Source organism: Macaca thibetana, chromosome X, assembly GCF_024542745.1.
Source record: "Macaca thibetana thibetana isolate TM-01 chromosome X, ASM2454274v1, whole genome shotgun sequence".
Taxonomy (NCBI): domain Eukaryota; kingdom Metazoa; phylum Chordata; class Mammalia; order Primates; family Cercopithecidae; genus Macaca; species Macaca thibetana.
Window position 1 is genome coordinate 149405583 of NC_065598.1, and position 22877 is coordinate 149428459.

Sequence of the window (22877 nt, forward strand, 5' to 3'; positions counted from 1 at the left end):
TACACAGGTGATGAAATCACACACAGCTACACATGTGCACACATGCACGTGCAAGGGGTGACACCTACAGCTGCTCTTAGAGGGTATCAATGTCATTTGCTGGTTGTGAGACCGCACTAGAATTATGCTAGATGGCGACACTGAGGGAACTGGGGGAAAAGATGCACTGGTCTTCCGGACATTTCGTTACAACTTCCTGTGAATCCAGTGACTTCAAAATAGTAAGTTTACAAAAAGACACTCAATCCAAAGGAAAATTTAAAAGTGCAGAAAAAGAAACCTAGAAAAGATAGGGCAAATAGAAAGCACAATAAGACGCTTGACGTCAATCCAAAGGCACCCATAATTACTTTAAATGCAAATGGACTCAATGCTCTTGTGAAAAGACATTTATCCAATGCCTACTGTGAACCAAGCCCTGTGATGTGTGCAAGGGAAACAGCGATGAATACGACCCAGGCCCTGCTTCTATGACGCTTGGTGCAATGAACCAAGAACTGGGCCAAATGCTGTTAATGAGTGCCACCTGAATGAGTGTGTAACTGCCAGAGATTTGGAGCGACGGAAGATGAAGCTAGAGATGTGGCCATAGCAGACAAGTTGCAAGGAGAATTAATAGGACCGGGTCACCAAATGCATGTGGGCCACCAGGGAGAGGAAAGGATTCAGACTGAATCACAGGGTTCTGGTTTGCAATTAGCAGATAATACTATTGTGTAGCATGCTATCAAGGCCTCATGGAACAAGGGCAAATGAGCTTTCACTGATGACATTTCTTTCTCCTACAAGTTTTTATCAACTTACATTCCTAATCTTGTGCAGTGGTCAAGGCAGCTACTACCCTAATTTTCCAGAAAAAGAAACTGGTACTTAGACAGATGAAGTGGCTTGCTCACTGAGTAACAGTGAATCTGAACCCATGGCTCCCCCATTCGGTGTTCAACAACATTGTTTCAAATTCTTTGAAATTAAGAGAGAAAACAGAGAGCCACAGTAAGGATAGGGTATGTGGCCATTCAAGTTGGTTGATGACCCTTCAAGATAGCTTAGAACTTTACCAGGCAAGTTTTCAAGCTGGTTGCTCCTGCCACACTCTGCAGTTTGCTGTGGGGGTATCTGGAGGAAAACAGTCATGTGCTAGAGCACTTTGAGCACTGTTCTATCACATGGAACTGTCAAAGTTATTTCCTCTGATTTAGCTCTGTATTGCAAAGTTGGATATTTCTGTCCCTTCATGTGCAAACATTCTTTGGAGTCCAGAAGACACAGAGGAAAAGAAGGAAAGAAGAATAAGACTTGCTCTTGTCTGATTTACTGACTTTTCATTTCCTTTGACACCCTTCCTCACCCCTGCTCCTCTGACTATGGACAACTTTCCCCTACGGTGTTTTTCTTGTTCTTGTGTTGCTATTGACATATACTTAGTAGATTCTAGTTACTGTTTAGAAAACCTAACAACTCAATTACTGACTGCCACTTGCAAGGCCCCTAGGAATCTTGGATGTGGTCCCAGAACATGAAATGAAATAAAGCATTTGGTAACAACTTAGATATTTTTGGTAACTTCCCAAGACCTGCTCCTCTAAGCTGATCTCCCGTTCTCTGCCCAGTAGCTACACCTTGAACGCACTCACGAGGCTTGGGGGGTGTTTATATGTTATATGTTGCAAAAGGTAAGCATCATTAAAGAAACAGAAATCTGGTTAATTTTCTATTTTCTGCTGAGCTTTACTCAAGAGGGCCCTTTCCCTCTGCCTTCTACTTCCTTGCCAAGGGGGGGCCACAAAGGTTGGGAATTTCCAGGAGCAGGTTACACACTTCTCCTCTCTGTCCTGGCTCAATGCCACTAGCCCTGGCATTGCTGGTGACCTTTCAGCCTGATGGCCTGTAACCTTCTGCTCCCTGCCAGATAGAGTTGGGACTTGTCCAAGGCATGGAATAACTTCCTGTGATTGTCCTGAAGATGGCCTGGCCCACAGGATCTGCTTCCATAGCTTGTCAACAGAAGCAGAAAAGTCCTGTATCTCTACAGTATGGTGGGCCTTGGAAGGAAGAATCTCGAGGAGAAATGTTCAGCAAATATAAGCATGCCAACAGGGCTGTGTTCAAGTACAGCCACACTACATGACATGGACTTGACCTTCCTCATGTATTGTCAACCAAAGTGCCACTGAATATCCTGGCTAGTTGCTCATTATTTCTTGTGTGGCAGAATCTTTGAGGTCATTAAGACCAGCTAATCAAATTTGCAGGTGTTTACAAACCTGGGAGGGTCACCAATATGTTAAGTCAGGATCAGGATGCAAAATTATGGGTTGAAACAATGGGCCAAAACCAACTGAGGAATAAAGTTATTTTAAACTCTGGTAAGTTCTGTGATACATTAAGTATCTGAGATGCAGTGGAGGTAATCAAATCTGGATGGAGGATCAAGGAAGGTACAATATGGAGGAAGTGACGGTGCAGCTGAGCTCACCAGTTGTATGAGACCAATGTGGTTGAGGGGAGGCTCTTCTAAGCAGAGGTACTTGCAAAACATTAAGAATAACTCCAAAGTGTTAGGTATAATTAGTGGTGATGGTTACACAACATCATGAAGGTACAGTAGTTAATGCCACTGAACTGTCCCCTTACACATGGTTAAAATGGTCAATATTATGTTATGTATCTTTTCCCACAAGAAAAGTAATGAAAAATGTTACCCTCACATCCATGGGTGTCCCCTAGGGACATTCCCCATTGCCCAAGCTGAGTGCACAGATGTGGTGGCTCCTGGGATTGTCTCTAAAGGAGTCCATTAACAATGAGAACATATCAGTACCAGAGTCACAGACAAACATGAAGTAACACAGATCCCTCAAAATATGCAATAGCAATATTAATAGCTAACATGTATATCCCAGGAATTATTCTAAATGCTTTAAATTAAATTAAATCATTTGACACTCACACAGACCCCATGTGAGTAAATACTCTTTTTAGGGCATTCTACACGTATGCAGAAACTGAGGCACAGAGAGGTCGAGCAATTTGCCTAAGGGCAAGAGCAAATATGTAGCAGAAGTGGCCATGAAATCAGATCATCTGCTTCAGTCTGGTTCCTAATCGCAGACTATGTGTGATGTCGAGAAGTTGTCATCCACTGACTACAGCTATGTAGGTCAAAGAGCTTAGCACATCAGAAGAGTGAGCAGTGGGTGAGGAGTCAAAGAGGAATCTCATTCCACGTGAAGAAAAGCATGAGCTGAATGACTGAGATTGTGGAAGAGTGTGTATTCAGGTTAAAAAGTCTAGGAGAGGAGAAAAATACAACATCATATTGTAAAAACGAGCTCATAGTCTAGCAAGAGGTCCTCCTATTCTTTTTCCTAAAATACATGAATTTGGAAAGCATTCAGAAAACCTTGTATCTTGTGTTATTGGGCATAATATAATCTGATGTTTAATACTGAAGAAAGTCTTTCTCAAATGTCCCAACAGTGCCTGGTGCCTAACAGGGACTCGGTAAATCTTGTTGAATTAATTAATGAATCTCTGTCTCATCCCACATATAATAAAAATAAATTCTTTCTGGATTAAACGTTTACATTGAAATAAAGAAACTGACAGTACTGAAAAAATAGAGGTGGACACTTACATGATACTGGCAGCTGAGAAGGCTTTCTAACCATATATGAATTCCTAAACAGTAGAAATGCTTGAAACACCTAAGTGCTATGTGTGAGTCTAAGGGCGGGAGGGAAGAAAAGAGATGACAGGGGAAGGAGTGAGCCGTTCTAGAATGGGTCCCAGCACCCCAGGGTCGGTGGGAAATCCAGCAGTCAGCTACAGCCCCGAAATGAATTCTTTCAGAGTGGTTCATCACTTCTAAGTACTCCTCTGGCTGGAGGAAGTTGCCAAAACCACCTCCGAGCCCCTGGCCAGCACATAACCTTGAGTCAATAGAAGCTGTTCCATCAGAGACCACAGGGCACCAGTGTTTACTTAAACTCCTGTCTCAGCATGGGAGAAGTTAAGACCCCAGAGGGCATCTGCATGCTGACTTATCCCCAGGTACCTGGAGAGGAAAAGAACATTCTCAATTTCAACTTGGTTTCATTACTTGCTTGGCTCAAAGCACACCAACTAGACGGAAGAACCCTTTATTGTTTACAGTTCCAGACAAACTCTTGGCCTCTTCACTGTTGAACCAAATGCCCTTTCTTTTCTCCCAAGAACACATGTGCAAGTTAGGGTTCCGAAAATGTTTGCTGAATGAATCAGTGAGCACTGGTCCAGAACATGTCAATATGCACACTTGGATACAACACCAACCAGTCTCATTTTCAATTCAATGTATGTTATTTTTTATGTGTCATATCCCTTTGTGAACTGCTGTGAACTGTCTGTGAACTGCTGTTCAGGTATGTTGCCCATTTTCCAATTGTGATGCTGATCTTTTTCTAATAATTGATCAGGATTATTCATAAAGGTGAAGAATATGAACTCTTTGCTTGCCTCGTACGATGTGAAAAACTTTCACATTTTGTCATTTGTCTTATAAGTTGGTATTGTTTTTGAATTACCTAAAACAGTGTTCAGCATATAGGAGACACTCACTAGATTATTTGTTGAAGAACTGACTGAATAAATAAATGAGCAAAGAGATATGTTTTATTTTCATGTAGCAAAAATCCTTGTCTCTTCCTTTATAGTTTTTCCTCTGCTATCATGTTTAGAAAGGTTTTCCCAACCCCAAGATCAGATTGAGATTCAATAACATTGTCCCTTCTAGAAATTATATTATTTTGTTTTCTTTACATTTAAATACAACACATCTGGAATTCGTCTCTCATATCTACGCTAAGTGAGATTGATTATAATTTTCTTTTTTGTACTGTAATCTCCTTATGTAATTTGGTATCAGGGTCATACTAATGTCATACAATGAACCAAAGGCGTTTGCATCTTTTTCTGTGCCCAGTTTCAAGAGTATGAGAGTTATATGTTCTTTAAAGCTCAGGAGATCTCAAATCTAAGACTTTCTGAGTTAGTTATCTGTCCTGGAGGTAATTATCTGACAATACTTTTCATCTCTTATATTTACTTACAATGTTGATTAGTCTAACATTTCAGGGGCTAACACTTTGAAGAGTGTACCTTTTTTTTTTGGCAAGGCGATGTTAGAATTCTCATTTGGTGTGAAAATTTGGGTGGGGTTAAATTAATGTTTAAACCTCAGTTTAACTTCTAATTACACTGTTCTCGTGGCTAAAGACCCTAAACCACTGATTTTTTGTTAGCACTAAAAGCCACAATGTAACAGACTGGCTTCTTGTGAAATAGGAACCAAATACTGCCAGAACTGGAAGCCTCTAACAGGAAGTCATGACTTAGTGGTGAAATAACTAAAGAAAAGGAGAGGAGAGAAAAGCAGCCATCCCCCTTTGGGGGCCTAGCTGTCATTTTGCTGCTGTTGCCTTTTAGTAAGTAATAGCCAAATCTTTAGCTTGGTCTAGAGCATGGTGACATTCTTATGTGCAAAGAAGGCAAAATAGGCTGAATTACTTGGATAGAAAGTCTCCAGTGAAAGGCTACAAATATGAGTAAGTCAAACAAATAATCACTGTGCAGAATGCTAATGTTGTAACAGAGGGAAGTCCAGGGCCTAAGAGGGAGGATGGGAAGGTTTTTGCCCACACACTTCGCAGGTCAGTGGGACGTTCTTACAAGGCTCTACTTGGCAGGAAGACACTGTGTTTTCAGGCACTGGGCACAACCCACAAGGGAAGGAACCCCGACTTTGATGTAGTACACTGCAGGCCCTGGGGAGACAGCGCTGAGCAAGGCGCTCAGGGAGGGAGACAGACAAGTAAACAGAGGGGCTGCTTTGCAAGGGAAGGAAACTGACTTTGATGGCTGTTTCCACTCTAACGCTTGCCCTTAGCTACAGAGACAGCAGATCTGGAGCCACCCCAGCCAAGGCTTCCCAGCATGCTTTCAGCACATCCAGCCTGACTGAAGTGGGGTCATCCTCCTATTACGCGATCTGGAAGCCTTCTCCACTCCAAGATTATCAAAATATTTTCCTATGTTTTCTTTTAATCTTTTATGTTGAATTACAAATAAATGTGTATCGAATAAATAAAGCATGAAAAGAGCTTCTATGAGGCATTAAGATAAATATGAATAACCTAATAGGAAAACATGGGCAAAATATATGAATCAGTATTTCACAGAAAAAGAAACAGAAATGGCCCCAAACTATATATCCATATCTAATTTTAAATGAGACATCTTTGCATATAAGACTGGCAAAAATGTTCAAACATGTGCAATGTATCTTAATGTCATTTTTCATAATGACTAAAAATCAGGAAGAAACTAAACATCTATCAAAAGATAAAATAAATTATGGTATGAATAAGCAAACCACACACATAAGCCCCTCCACCCCAGTCTATGCTTATATTTTGGCAATCTCGGCACTCTTGTGTGCTGTGATTATTTGAGTTCCATTCCATTTATCCCATTTACAAGTCGGAGTGAAATGAAGAGTAAAGTCTATAATTCCAAAAGCAAATTTTCAAAACAATTAAATACAGACTGTTCACATGACATCTTTCCAGAATGGAGCCCATGGGGGTAGTTGGGGGCTCCCTGAATCTGTTCCTTCCACACGCTTCCAAATCTCAGTACATGGCAACTCTATCCTTCCAGGTGCTCAGGCCAAGACACTGGAATTCTTGACTCCTTTCTTTCTCTTGCACAGAATAACCAATCCGTCAGAAAATCTTGCCGGTTCTATCTCCAGAATATACCCCTCTCCACGCACCTCACCTGTATCACTGCACTAGCCCCCAACCTGGTCTCCCTGCTTCCGCCCTGGCCCCTACAGCTTGCAGGCAGCTGCCAGAGTGATCCTGTCACAATTCACATCAAATCATGTCAGTTCTGTTCTCAGAACCCTCTGGTGTCTTCCTCCCTTACTCAGACGAAAAGCCAAAGGCTAAAGTAAGGCCTCTACTTGTATCACCACTCTGACCTCATCTGCTCCATCCCTTACTCCCTGGGCTGCAGCCAAGCTCACTGCTCTTGGAACATTCCAGGTGTGTTCCTGCTTCAGAGGCTGTACACTGTCCATTCCCTCCCCTGATTAAGGAGTGGGGTATGCCATTCCCAGACACTTTGAGCTCTCTAACATGCAAGCAAAATGGTCTCTGGTAGGCCAAGAGCAATCTCTCAAACAGAAGCTGCCACTGTTGGAAGTGAAAGCCCCCCAAAGTCGGGGTAGAGGAGCACATCCTCCAATATCTTTCTGTGGTACTAGTACTAGCAGTACTAGTAATACAAAATGAATTGGTCACCTTTATTGGCTACTTATGAAGTGCATTACATATAACTCACTACATCCTCACAACAACCCCATGACGTAGGATATTGGTCAAACTTGACAAGAGCAGTTTTGATGGAGTGGTGGAGTAAACACGTGATTAGGAGTGAATGAGAAATAGAATCTCACCATTTGTAATCCTTAATGAATTAATCAATTTAAGCATTAAGCATTAAGCATCAGTGGCTGCTACAATCACAAAAAGGGAAACAACCAGATATGATTTTCCTCCTAATGGAAGTACAATAATACCATCTAGGAAGGGTTCATTATATTATTCTCTCAGAAAATAACAACATGTTTGAGTGCTGACTGTTATCATCTAGAGCCAAGTGGATCCACATACTGCCATCTTCCAATTTAAAAAGAGTAAAATGCTAGAGTTGAAGTTTTCTTTCTGCTTTTCTGTGGTGTGTATGTATTTTGGTGCTAAGAGTGGTTATTCTCCTGAAAGATCTTAAAGTCTTATATCAGATTCATGACAAAGGTTTAAGGTATTCATCAAATGCAGGGGCAGGGAGAATAAGCCAGGGTTGGACCTGAGTGACCTCTCTGCCATTTAGAGAGCTTGTCCCAAAGCATTTGGCCTGTGGAGGAAACAGTCCAGGGGTTTTTTCCTATTAAGACTTCTAACCAGTACACTTTATCCTCAATCTCACAAATACCTATTGGCAGAACTCATCTAAAACACACACTTCAGGCCCTAAAGATGTAGTCAGCCCTTTGGAAAATTGTTGACTTTGAGTCCATCTCACCACTTGGTTGTATTTCTTTCTTTATTAGGCCTGGGTCTGGTAGCCTGGGTCACTGGTTTTCTGGCTGATACTGCAAATGAATAAATACTTTCCTCCCATTTGCTTCTTTCACTTTTAACTACCATCTCATCTCCTTTCTCTTCCACTGCCATACTTCTTGCTGTCCTTGCTACCCATTTCTTCCTAAACCATTAATATTGGGAATCTGCTTCACTAGAAAGACTCGGAAGCCCCACTTAGACTTCACGCTCAAGTAGCTTTCTCCAATTCGGCTTTTTTAGTGATAAAACAGCTGTTTTGCATCCATCTTCCTTATCTTGTGCCCCTTGTCCATTCCTTCTCTGTGCCCTATCAGTCAGAGCCCTAGGAGGAAAGACGGGTGACTGGCATTACCACTGCAAGGTATTTAGGGTTATCCATCGCTTCTAATGGTCTCTCCTCTTATCTCTTCTCAGTTCTGCTGACACTTTTCCTCTTACTCTCTAACTGTGGTATCTCCCAAAATTCTGCCCTAGGTCCTTTTCCTTCTTACTCATCACACCCTCCTTGGATAGTCTCATCTACCCCCATAACTTTAACTACTTCCTATACCCCAGTAACCACCAAAACTCCATCTGGAGCCCAGGTCCCTCCCCTTGGCTCTAGACAAATTTACCCACGGATACTTCAAACTTGGTATGTGCCAGCATGAATGTACCAGTCTTACTGACTTGCCCCCAAACTGGGTTTTTTCTCCCATGCTCTTGCTCACAGTGTCTGTATGACACTGTGTCCAAAAAGATGTGGTGTAAAAAATCAATTACAGGCCAGGCACAGTGTAATCCCAGCACTTTGGGAGGCCAAGGCAGGAGGATCACCTGAGGTCAGGAGTTTGAGCCTGGGCAACACGGTGAAGCCCCGTCTCTACTAAAAATACAAAAATTAGCTGGGCGTGGTGGCAGGTGCCTGTAATCCCAGCTTCTCAGGAGGCTGAGGCAGGAGAATTGCTTGAACCTGGGATGGGGAGGTTGCAGTGAGCCGAGATTGCGCCACTGCACTCCAGCCTGGGCAACAGAGTGAGATCCTGTTTCAAAAAAAATAAAAAAGAATCAATTACAAAAATGAATAAATTAAAGATGAAATTCAACAGTAATAACGTAGGTCCTGTTCCTGGGCTTAAGCAAAACACCAATAGCACAAGAACAGACTGGAGAAAAGATAGCTTAGCTGAAACACAGAGGAAAACTAAGTCCGTTTGACAGGAAGCTCAGTGTGAGTCAACGGTGTGGCGTGGCTGCCAGAACAAAGCTAATGGAATCTCCAGCTGCCTTCTCAGAAGCACGATGTCCAGATGAGCAATGATGGTCCTGGAGGAGTTTATTTAGTTCTGGTACCAGTTCAGAGGAAATATACAGGACAGTGAGGGAACTCAGAACTCTGTTCTATCCTAAGGAATGACTGAGTAAACCAGCAACATTTAGGTTGGATATTTGCAGGGCTCTGAAATTGAAAAAGAATTAGAGGTGTTCCGTATATTCTAATGAGGTAACACCAGGACCAATTTCTCGCAGTCAGAACTATCACACGATTATTTGGGTAGCATATTATGTAACCGGTTTCCTGTCATTGGAAGTGTCCAGATAACAAATGACTGGCAAAAATGTGGCCAGCATTGGAGTTGCTGTAATTCATCTTGGGCTAATCACCCTTCTCCACATCCCTACTCCTGCCAAGTTCAAAATCTTTAATTATGCCCTCTCTCACATACCTTATAATTAAGCAATCAACATTTCCCATTGGTTATTTCTCTAAAATATTCTCATATTTTCCCTTCTGCTGCATTCACATTAATACCCTGGACTAAGTCGCCTTGCATAGGAAAGAAGATTTTTTTAAAAAGGACATCTTCAAATACCATCCCAATCAACCTGACTTCCAGAATCTAAGTGGCAATCTGGAGTAACATTGTCAGTTGTTTTGGCCACCCAGCATCTGCACCTTTTTCTATATTTGGGGAATTCCCAACCTTATAAGTTACTGGGACAGAAGAGACCAACTCCAGTTACAGAAGCAAGAAATGACGGATCCTTTCTTTTCCGATCTCCCTTACTATGAAGGTACAGATTCTGATCGTCTTTCCTGACAGTTTAACCTCAAGACTGTTTCTGCAGATCCCACAACAGTACTTTTTATCTGCCTAATTAAATCATCATCTAGTTACCTGAAATGACATGCTCACTGAAGATAAGGTTTTAGGGGAGTGGGGAGTGGGAGCCCAGTGTCAAAAATTAAAGTTTTTATTAAAGATATATGATTTTAAAAAACAAAGCTTCTCAGTACCATGCCCTGAAACTCATTAACAGAAGCTGTTTTTACATATTTATACCATACTTAAAGTATACTCATGTCATCCATGTGTATTGCAGCACTATTCTCAATAGCCAAGCTACAGAATCAACGTAAGTGTCCATTAATGGATGAATGGAAAAAGAAAATGTGGTACCTACACACAATGGAATACAATTCAGCCATAAAAAAGAATGAAATCCTGTCATTCACAGCAACACAGATGGAACTGGAGGTTATTATATTAAGTGAAATGAGCCAGGCACAAAAAGACAAATTTCACATGGTCTCAATCATATGTGGGGACTAAAAAACTTGATGCCATGGACGCAGAGAATAGAACAATAGATACCACAGACTGGGAAGGGGAGGGGGTGAATGAAGAGAGGTTAGTTAATGGGTACAAATGTACAGTTACATAGAAGGAAGAAGTTTTAATGTGTAATAGCAGAGTAGGGTGATTATACTTAGCACATATAAATGATAAATACTTAAGGTGATGAATACCCCAAACAGCATGACTTGATCATTATACATTCTATGCATGTAGCAAACATACGTACACCATAAATATACAAAATATGGCCGGGCGCAGTGACTCACGCCTGTAATCCCAGCACTTTGGGAGGCTGAGGCAGACGGATCGCCTGAGGTCAGGAGTTTGAAACCAGCCTGACCAACATGGAGAAACCCTGTCTCTACTAAAAATACAAAATTAGCCGGGCATGGTGGCGCATGCCTTTAATCCCAGCTACTTGGGAGACTGAGGCAGGAGAATTGCTTGAACTCAGGAGGCGGAGTTGCGGTGAGCCGAGATCGTGCCATTGCACTCCAACCTGGGCAACAAGAGTGAAACTCCATCTTTATATATATATATATATATATATATATATATATATATATATATACACACACATATATATATAATACACACACACACACACACATACATATATATATATATAGTATCAATAAAAGAAAAAAAGATGAACTGAACTCTGGCCACTGACATGGAGACAATTCTAGGATAAATTTTTTAATGAACGGAGTAATGTACAGAACATTCTGTATCTTTTGTGTTAGAAAAGGAGGAATAAGAAGTTGTATATGTATTTCCTTGTGTTCATATGAAGAAATACTGAAAAGATTAAAGAAAAAAATTAAAAAAATTGTTATTTGAGAGGTAAGGGTAAAAATAGGGTGGAGGAAGGCAGAGGTGGAAGGAGTTTTCATTAAACATTTAAAATATATTTTTTAATTTTTGAAACATGACTGCATTGCCTATTCGATAGCAATTTTTAAAACTAAGGCAAAAGTAGAAGAATTGACAGGAAGATCAACAGAACTGCCCCAAAACAGACCCAAAGAAAGATTTAAGATTTAGGTTACATTTAAGATAATTTTCTAGAAACAGAAATATAAATAGCTTTTATACTTGAAGAGATGTTCAACCTCACTCAGAAAGAAATTTAATTAAAACAAGATGCCATTTATCATCTATTGATTTTTCAAAGATAAAAACATTTAATAGTACACTATATTTGAGTGGGTGCAGGAGGACAAGCACTTTCATACTCTGTTGCTGAGAGTAAAAATTGGCATTATACATTTACATGCACTTCGACTCAGCAATTCAACTTCTAACAGTTTTTTTTACAAGCATAATTGCACATAACCACAAAGACCAATGTACGAAGATATTCACCGCAGTATTGTTTACAGCAGCATGAGACTGGAAACAAGAGAAGTTCTATCATAGTATCTCCACATAGTGAAATATTATGAAGCTGTTATGGACTGATACAGACCAATCTCCAAAATACATTAATAAGAAAGGAGGTTACAAAATAGTGAGTATAGTGTACTACCATTTGTGCAAAAAATGGGGAAGTATATGTGCTTGTATATGCATGGAATATATCTGGAAGGAAAATCAAGAAACTTGTCTCAGAGAAGAAATATAAGGGGTCTCCACTTCTAGGAATGTAAAAAGATGCAAAGAACATCCTTCCCACTATGACGAGAAAAGCTGGACAAAACACAAAATCTTCATTTTATTAAGCCTGTCAGAGAGTGGAGGTCACAAGGCACCCAAGTGATCTGACTTCCAAAGAGGGATGACAATCCCTTCCCACAGTATATAGGGCTCATGGAGGAGATCCCTCCCTTAGTGGTAATCCTAAGTACAGAGACTTCCAGTTGCTGAGGTAGCCCACGACCCAGAAAACAAGCTACCTGTATAGCCAACCCAGGTCCCTGGCATTTCTCTTCACCATAACAGGAAACAGTCTCCTATAATTAAAGTGGATATCTATAAACAGGATTCTCATTTAAGCTGAAGGAATTCACTGTTCAATCTGGAACAGAATATCCCCCCTCTTGGCACCACTTGGACCCATTTGGGCCAAATTCATGGTGGTGGAGGACTGTCCTGTGCATTGTAGAATATTTAGCAGCATCCCTGGCCTCTGCCTACTAGAGAATGCATCCACAGAGATATGGTTTGGCTGTGTCTCCACACAAACCTCATCTTGAATTGTAGCTCCCATAATTCCCACGTGTTGTGGGAGGGACCCAGTGGGAGATAACTGAATCATGGGGGTGGGCCTTTCCCATGCTATTCTCATGATAGCAAATAAGTCTCACAAGATCTGATGGTTTTATAAAGGGGAGTTTCCCTGCACAAATTCTTTCTCTTGTCTGCTGCCATGTGAGACTTGCCTTTCACCTTCCGCCATGATTGTGAAGCCTCCCCCGCCACATGGAACTTTGAGTCCATTAAACCTCTTTCTTTTGTAAATTGCCAGTGTAAAAACAGACTAACATATGTGGGGTACTAGTCCGTTCTCACACTGCCATGAAGACATACCCAAGACTGGGTAATTTATAAAGGAAAAAGGTTGGGCCGGGCGTGGTGGGGCTCATGCCTGTAATCCCAGCACTTTGGTAGGCCAAGGTGGGCTGGATCCCTTGAGGTCAGGAGTTCAAGACCAGCCTGGCCAATATGGTGAAACCTGTCTCTACTAAAAATACAAAAATTAACCAGGCATGGTGGCAGGTGCCTGTAATCCCACCTACTCGGGAGGCTGAGGCAGGAGAATTGCTTGAACCCAGGAGGCAGAGGTTGCAGTGAGCTAAGGTTGTGTCACTGCACTCCAGCCTGGGAGACAACGTAAGACTCAGTCTCAGAAAAACAAGGAAGATTGTAGCATTAAATGCTTATATTAGAAAATAAGAAAGGTCTCAAATCAGTAATTTAAGTTTCCTCCCTAAGGAACTAGATAAAGAAGTGATTAAATTAAACCCAATGCAATCAAAAGGAGGAAAATAATAAAGATAAGAGGATAAATTAACGAAACAGAGAAAAGCCTTGAAAGACACTAATGACACTCATTCAAGAAGATATGGATAACCCAAATAGCCCTATATCTATTAAAGAAATAAAATTTGGCCGGGCACAGTGGCTCATGCCTGTAATCCTAGCACTTTGGGAGGCCGAGGCGGGTGGATCACCTGAGGTCAGGAGTTCGAGACCAGCCTGGCCAACATGGCGAAACCCTGTCTCTACCAAAAATAAAAAAATTAGCTAGGCGTGGTGGCGGGCACCTGTCATCCCAGCTACCCAGCAGGCTGAAGCTGGAGAATCTCTTGAACCCAGGAGGTGGAGGTTGCAGCGAGCCAAGATCGTTCCACTGCACTCCAGCCTGGGTGACAAGAGTGAAACTCCATCTCAAAAAAAAAAAAAAAAAAAAAAAAAAAGACAAGAAAGAAAATTTGTAGTTGATAGCCTTCCCAAAAAGAAAAGTATAGGCCCAGATGTTTTCAATGGTGAGTTCTACCAAACATTTAAGGAGGAAGGAATACCAATTCTACACAACATCTTTCAGAAAATACAAGAAGAGGGAGAACTTCTGATTTCATTTTATGATGCCAGCATTATGCTAATATCAAAACCAAAGATAGTATAAAAAAGGAAAACTGCAGACCAATATCCCCCATGGACAGAGACACAAATATCTTCAGCAAAACTATCAGCAAAGCAAATCCAGAAACATATGAAAAGAATAATGTTACAACCAACTGAAGTTTATTCCAGAAGTTTAAGGTTGGTTCAACATTCAAAATCAAGCAGCATAATTCACCATAGTAACAGACTAAAAAATAAAAAACATATCATCATTTTTATAGATGCAGGAAATGCAACAAAATCCCACTCATGAGAAGAAGCCTCAGGAAACTAGCAATATGGGGGAACTTCCTCAATTTGGTAAAAGGTGCCTACAAAAAGCCTACAGCTAACATATTTAAAAGGTGAAAAATAGAATGCTTTCCCTCTAAAATCAAGAAAAAGTCAAGGATGTCTGCTCTCGTCATTTCTATGCAACATTTATAGTATTGCAGGTTGCAACTACAGATAAGGCTATTAGAACTAATAAGTGAGTTTAGCAAGGCTATGGGATATGAGGCCAGTGAAATCAATTGACAAACCAATTCTAAAATTGTTATAGAAAAACAAGGGACCTAAAATAGCCAAAACAACTCTGAGAAAGAAAAAGTCTGAGCGCTAAAATAACCTGATTTCAAGAATTACTGTAAAGCTACAGTCATTAGTCATTAAACAGCATGTTGTTGGCATAGAACAAATAGATCAATGGAACAGACTAGAGAATCCAGAAATAGATCTACATGGATATGGTAAATGGATTTTTTTTTTTTGAGACAGTTTTGCTCTTGTCGCCCAGGCTGGAGTGCAATGGTGTCATCTCAGCTCACTGCAACCTCCACCTCCCGGGTTCAAGCAATTCTCCTGCCTCAGCCTCCCAAGTAGCTGGGATTACAAGCGCCCACCACAAATTTGTAAAAATACAAATTTGTAAAAATACAAATTTTTTTGTATTTTTAGTAGATACAGAGTTTCAGCGTGTTGGCCAGGCTGGTCTCGAATTCCTGACCTTAGATGATCCTCCAGCCTCAGACTCCCAAAGTGCTGGGATTATAGGAGTGAGCCACTGTGCCCTTCAGGTAAATTGATTTTTGATGATGTTTCAAAAGTAAATAATGGAATAAAGGAAGTCTACTCAATAAATAGTACTGGAACAAATGAAATTGGTATGCAAGGAAAGAAACCAGGATATAAACCTCACAGCTTTTATAAAATTTACTCAAAATGGATCATAGATCTAAATATAAAATGTAAATATATAAAACTTTCAGAGACCAGGTGCATTGGCTCACACCTATAATCCCAGCACTTTAGAAGGCCAAGGTGGAAGGATCGCTTGAGGCCAAGAGTTGGAGACCAGCCTGTGGGCAACATGGAGAAATCCTGTCCTCTCTACAAAAAATACAACAATTAGCAGTGTGTGGTGGGGAGCAGCTATAGTACCAGCTGCTCAGGAGACTGAAGTGGGAGGATCACTTGAGCCCGAGAAGTCAAGGCTGCAGTGAGCCATGACCATGCCACTGCACTCCAGCCTGGGTGACAAAGTGAGACCCTGTCTCAAAAAGGAAAAAAAACAAAACAAAACTTATAGAAAAAACAGAAGAAAATCTTCAGGATCTTAGGCTAGATGAAGAGTTGTTAGATTTGACATTAAATCCATGATTCATAAAATAAAAATTGTATTGGGGATTTCATTAAAATTTTTAAATTTTAGTTCTTCAAAAGAGAATGAAAAGACAAAAACTATGGGCTGCTAGAAAATATTTGCAAATTAAATATGCAACAAAGAACCTATATCCAGGGACAAAAACAGTGCCTGGCTCTTGTCATTGTTTTGAAAACTAAATGAGTTAATATAAGTTCTTAGTGTAGTGCCAGGCACATATAAACACTCAATAAAAGTGAACTATTATAGCTTTATTATCACTGTTATTATAGGATTCTTTAAAATTGATAAAATAGATGCAAGCCAAATGTTCACCAATAGAGAAATTGTTATATTATATGTATTACAAGGAATATTTGACAATGCTTTAAAGAACGAAGTAAATCTATATGTACTAACCTGGAAAGGTGTCCAGAATTTTTGTGAACAAAGCAAATTGCAGGACAGATAGTATAATATGATCCCAGTTGTGCAAAAAGAAAATTATATATTTTCTGAAAAATTTTGTAGAATGGTACTCACTAAACGGCTAACAGTTGTTATCCCTGGGTTGGGGAGTATGGAATAAGGAGGAGAGCAAAGGGAAAGTAGGGGGTAGGGGAAATATAAAGGGGGTCTTCATGTTTCATTCTATTTATTAACATAAGAATATATTTATTGTGAAACAAAACATACAAATGAAAATAATTATCTTTTAAAAGACCAATGATAAAAAATAACTTTCTGATTGTCTTCACTGATGGATTCAAGTGGATGAAGTACAAGCCTACTTTGGACTGAAAGGTTTGCCTAAAAACTGCCTGAGCTTCCATTTGTAATAGCAAACATTGATGGAGTGCTGCTTGCTGGCCTGACAGCACGAAGAACTGAGTTATTGTCCTGGTTGTGCCAATAACTAGTTTTGCTATGTTATTATTATAAATGTTAAACTATAAACTGTAATCAAGTCTTTTTTTTCTGTCTTCCCAGCCTGTAACACAGGGCCTAGTTCGGAGTTAGCGCTCCGTTAACAGGAGGGAGTGACAGGAATTGAATTTAAGCAGCTGCAACAGCCCTGTCCAGGCCCCGTCGAAGTGACACATGATCACCATCTAGTGGTAAAAAGGATTCCTGCAAAATTTAGCTATGAAAGGAAAAAGAATTCTTTCTGTGATGTGTTCCAGGGACAGATGCCAGTCAGCAAAAAAAGCATTGACTATCTATGATCTTTCTTAGAGAGAGTTCCCAACCATCAAGGTTTATGTCTTGGAGTGTTGGTAAGATGACACCTAGGTACTCTTGTGTCTTAAGTCTGGTCCCTGCCCCATCATCACACGCCCCACATATCTCTTAAGTTGCACGGTGTCCACTCCTGCCACATCCCCTACAGGAATGAACCACATGTGATAATAGGCACACACACCCACGCCTTTCCAAAGTTGATGAAATACTAATAAACTTCCCTAAGCCAGTCTGTTTAAGATACAAAAAAAGACTGGGGAATAAAATACTCTATAATCTTTGCCCTCCAGGTCCACCATCTTTCTGTATCATCTACTAAAACTGTATAGTGAACCTTTAAAATGTCTGTCATTCCAAAGGACAACAAGGAAACCCATCTTGAGCCAACATTTCAAGCACTGCTGTGTGACAAAAGCCTCACCCGCTCATGCAGGTGATGGGAGCAGGTTTTCTTCTCTTGCCTCCTTTGAGTAGCTTCACAGTTAAGGAAGCAGCTGGATAATGCAGAGGCCAAGAGATATTGGACCCTGTGCTTATGGACTCCTGGACTCAAAAGCAAATGATGCAGGGACACACTGGCACTTAGAGAAATCTCAGTATTTATACACCCCTGATATTCACATGCTAAATAGAACAACCTTCCTCTAAAATTCTGTTCTGCAGAACAAACAACAAAAATCTTTTCAAAGACCCTTAAGAGAGAAACAAACACTGTCTAGCCTGGGGTGAATGGGGAAAGAAGGTTTGAGCAACTCTATGTTCAGGAAAATCTCCTGCCACATATTCTGGAAGTATTCATACATTATTAAAGTCGTTTTATAATCCCATCTCTTGAACTTCCACACAATATGTGCCTCATTTATGTGGGAACAAAAACAGTTGTGAAATTTGGCCAAAAGAGGACAGCAGTTTGAGGGCATTGTATAGACAAGAGCACAAGGCTGAACCACATTTGGGGTGGGCTGCTTTGGATGAGCGCAGACATGGGCGAGTTTGTTCCTACCACCGTGCAGTGAAGTTGCAGAGAAATTAGGAATTAAAACAAGATGATTCCATCCAGCTACTCCCAGCCTAAAAAAAGCAAGAAGGCCTAATATCTATTTATATGCAACTCCCTGGGGACTGAAGTGGTTCTTCCTAATGGCTGAAAAATACTGAGTAGCAATCAGGTCTTTAAGCAGAATGTTTTTAAAACCTTATCGTGAGGACGCTGATGGAGATAACGAACTTTTGAGGTGTCGATAGCACATTTTAAAACAGTAATGGAATATGTTGGAAGATATGCTCTTCCAAGTATTCCTAATTTCATACTAGTAAAGGTCAATTGTCCTGCTGGCACTATAAAAGCGCAGTGTCAGCATTAAGAAGAAGCTGAAACGGGTTACACGATGAGAAACGAGTTACACTGTGTAGGGTTCCAGACAGCAGTGTCCGATGACAGCTACAAGAGCAGCACTCCGCACTCCTTACGGTCCTGGGGGAATGCAGGCAACTCCCCTCCGGCTGTCAGTCTCCCTATGCCCTGCCGCGTCCCCCTCGCAGGGCAATGGGTGTCAGAGCCACCCCCCGCCAAAGAAAGGGGCACGCTTTCGAGATGTCACCCTGGCCGCTCCTGCACGGAGACTGGTGCCTGAGGTTTCAGCCCCAACCCGCCTCCCTCCGCTAGAGTCAGCGGCGGTCTGGAGTCCCTGAGACCCGCGGGCAGGCGCCACCTGGTCTCTGGCCCGCTGCCTAGCACAGCGGCGACGCTGGCTCGACGTGCGATTTCGCTTTCTGTCCATCGGCCTCGCCCGCAGTCCCGGCGCTGGGAGCGGCTGCGCCTGGCGCGCCCAGAGCCCCGCGGCTTCCCCGCTGCCGCCCCGCGGGCGGGTGCCACGGGAAGCGAAGGCCGGGCGGGTGGCGGCGCCCCTACTCACGTAGCGCTGTAGCTTCCTCTCGGGGGGCGACTTAACGAGCCAGCCGGTGCACACTGCGTCGCCCGCACTCATCGTGGCCGCCGCCGCCGCTTCCTCCAGCTGGGCCAGCCGCCCGCGGCAGAAGGAAGTCGAGCCAAGGATGCCGGCGGGGCGGGCCCAGCGCCCGCCCGCCCAGCGCCGCCCCGAGCGGCCGCTGCGACCCCCGCCTCCGGCCGCTGCGGCCCCCGGGGAGGGAACCGACGCCGCCCGCCACCCAAGACGGCGAGAAAAGCAGGCAGCGAAGCCTGGGAAGCCCCTTCGAGCAAGTGCAGCGCCGCCAGCGGCTGTGCCCAGGGGAGCCTATGCAGCAGGGCGCCTGCCACTCTCACCCAGGGTCACGAAAAAGCGCTCGGAAGGAGCCCTGCGACCTAATGGGAGCACAGCCTGGAACCTGTTGCCCTCAGGCCCCATCCCCAATCAGCCAAGCCAAACGGGATGGTCCCTGGGCCTCAGGGACCCTGGAGCCGAAACCGACGTACCACCCACAACTGCCATGTGCATAGTTCACGGAGAAACAAAAGCACGACTCCTCTTTGACTTCCCTATTCCACTTAATTGTTTGCAGAGTACTGTGTTTTCTATGTCCCTCCCCCAAACATCGTTGTATTGAGTGATAAGCTTTGCTGGCTAAATGGTCTAAATGTCTTAATGAACCCAAATGACCCAAACCGTGTTTGCAGTCTCTTTGACTCTAAGGTTTTAAAAGATGGATCTAAAGTTGATTGTGCCAACTAGTGTGCTGACCACGCTAAATAAAAATAACAATCATGAGCACCTAACACTTGTGACCTTCCTTACTGCCAAGCGAACACCATGCCAGCGATTGTGCTAAAGCACTTTACAGGCGTTATCTCATTGAATCCACACAAACACCCTGTCAAAGGGCTCTTATTATTATCTCAATTTTGCAGGTTACTAAAATGAAAAACAGGATGACAGTGTCACTTGTCAAGAGCTACACAACTAGAAAATCATCCATAGGAAGCCAGAGCTGTGCCAAGAGCCCATCCACTTAAGCACCACCCTCTGCTTTTTGTGGGCATCATCTGTGTGACGTTTGCTAGCATCTTCAACAAAACGACCATCCTACCATCCTATCAGGCCAGGTGCTTCAGGGTGATGAGCTAACATGGTAACACTAGTGGAGTCCATCAGCATGCGCACACTGGCTTATAATGATTTCCTTGTGTGAGATAATGTCTGTGAATAATGGGTTCAGTAAGTCAATGGGTGGGAGTGCCAGCAGAAATGTGAATTTTTAAAAAGCGAATCCATGTACAAAATTATACCTGTTCAAGTGAGAACAAATTGCTGCCCCTTCCAGATGGCAGTCCAGGTGGCTGGCTGGTCCCTCCAGGGAATGCTATGTTATTAGGGGCTCATTGTTTGTCTCTGCCTGTGGGCAGCTTGAGCACTTAGCAGTGGCTGTGGCCATATCAACTGTTGCCAGTCCCTGAGAGCCCCGCTATGCATTGCTAATTATCTAAGTCTTGCTCACACCTGTGTTAAAAAAAAAATCCCTTAATTATATTTTCCTCATTTCAACCCCTTGAGTCTACCATTTGCTTCCTTTTGAAACCTTGACCAATAGACCTGGTCATGAGGAACTCCCTATGACATTCTAGGTGTGAGTCCAGGGAATGGTGATCATGCAGCAGCAGGGGCCACAGAGATGTGAGCCACCTGCTCAAGCAACTTTCCTATACCTTCCAGACCTGCTTGAGTCTGGTCTCAAATATTCCACTTCCAATAGAAGACCAAGTAGCACCAAATGTATCAGGGGCAGCTGAAGTTACATGGTTCTTTGGTGCCCCACGGTCAAGCATTCAGACTTTGCCACAGCCCAGGAGCAAGCTGGAAGCTGTTGGTCGAAAGGAAAATACTTCTTTTGTGGTTGAGGGCATGGTTTACTTCAAAACTCTAGGGGTTTGCTGTATGTTTCTCTTATTGGGACTTGCCAGAGGCTTCATGTAGCCTCCCAATGTGTCAAAGGTTCTGTACCTGTCGAATCTACATAGTCATAAGGGTCAAGTGGCCTGGACCTGTCACAGAGCCTTTTTTTGCCGTGGATCTCTCCCTGAAAACATGCAACCCTACAGATTACTTGCTGAGTGCATTGGTGCGGCACAATTAAGTGTAGCATATGTTGCCTACAAAATTCAAACACCCACACCAAATGCTGTGCCTCTTTCTGAGTGGTAGGTGGTATGAGGTACAACAACATGTTGAATACCCAACATGGTCCAGACCATCTAAAAACTTTGCTGAGGTTCAGGCTCTTGAGTTTTCATGGGGCTTATCACCCGCCCTGTGGTGTACTTGTATCTTAATAAAGCATCTAGAGTATTCGCTACCTCTTGATCATCAGGTCCAGTACATATGTCATCAGTGTAATAAACCAGCACGACATTCACAACAATCAAATTCCATTCAACGTGGATTATGACAGTGAGCCAGAGAATAGATACAGCCCTAAAGTTGTACTTCTGTTCCTGCCAGATGAAAGTAAGCTGCTTCTAGTGTTCTCTGCTGAATGGGAAAAAATAACATTTGGCAGATGGATAGTTGTATCCCAGGTGCCAGGGGCCTGTGTTGATTTGCTGTAGGAAAACAGCATCATCTGGAATAGCAGCTTCAGTTCGAATCACAACCTGATTAATTCTACAATTACCCACTATTAATCTCCAAACTAGCCAGATGGGTTAAATAAAGATGTGATATGGCCGGGCGCGGTGGCTCAAGCCTGTAATCCCAGCACTTTGGGAGGCCGAGACGGGCGGATCACAAGGTCAGGAGATCGAGACCAGCCTGGCTAATACGGTGAAACCCCGTCTCTACTAAAAAAATACAAAAAACTAGCCGGGTGAGGTGGCGGGCGCCTGTAGTCCCAGCTACTCGGGAGGCTGAGGCAGGAGAATGGCGTAGACCCGGGAGGCGGAGCTTGCAGTGAGCTGAGATGCGGCCACTGCACTCCAGCCTGGGCGACAGAGCGAGACTCCGTCTCAAAAAAAAAAAAAAAAAAAAGATGTGATATGAGTAATTATTCCTGTATCTTTTAGGGTACACTGTTCTCCCTGCCAGAGAAATTGAAATTGTTCCTTCATGGAAACCCATCCCAGTTTCTCTGCACTCTAGCCTGGGAAGAGGAGAGAATTTGAATAGCAAGTAATTTTTGGCACCTGAATTCCCTTTGTGGCTTCCCCATTTATTTTTTATTTAAAATAGACTTTGTTTCACAGTTCATTAACTTCTGTAAATCTTATAACTACAAACTTGTGAAAATAAATGCCCACTATTACAGAAGAGTTTCTATCTCAATTACATCATGATGAGTCAAAGTGGCTATGCATCTAACTTATTCGCTATGAAAAGAAAATTTGAAAAGAAAATTCTGGATCACAGACAGGCATGGGAAACAGTTTCACATGTGTGTGAAAGCCAATAATGAGGGAAAGGACTGCACCTTCCTATATCTCCCACCTCCCACCCACCTCTTGATTTAATAAATCGAAGAAGTATGTGAATTAAAGGCCTGGAGTGCCATGGCACAAGTTCAGATAGGGGAACACTCTTTTGCCTAGATAGGCATCCATAAAGGACTTCTCTAAGAGTTAAAATCATCTAATTTTCATCTGGAATA

At 42.4% G+C, this 22877-nt stretch overlaps 1 protein-coding gene across 3 annotated transcripts in view; it reads right to left on the reverse strand.

Annotated features, from left to right (window-relative positions):
• Positions 1–19322, reverse strand: part of GAB3 (GRB2 associated binding protein 3) — a 70959-nt gene extending 51637 nt beyond the window's left edge. For 2 of the 3 annotated variants that reach the window (XM_050775434.1, XM_050775433.1), the window contains exon 1: positions 19199–19322. In XM_050775434.1, coding sequence (XP_050631391.1) covers positions 19199–19270 — 72 coding nt within the window. In that variant the 5' untranslated portion in view covers positions 19271–19322. The remainder of the gene's footprint in view (positions 1–19198) is intronic. The other variant, XM_050775435.1, reaches the window with a different exon arrangement.
• Between the last annotated feature and the right edge of the window lie 3555 nt (positions 19323–22877).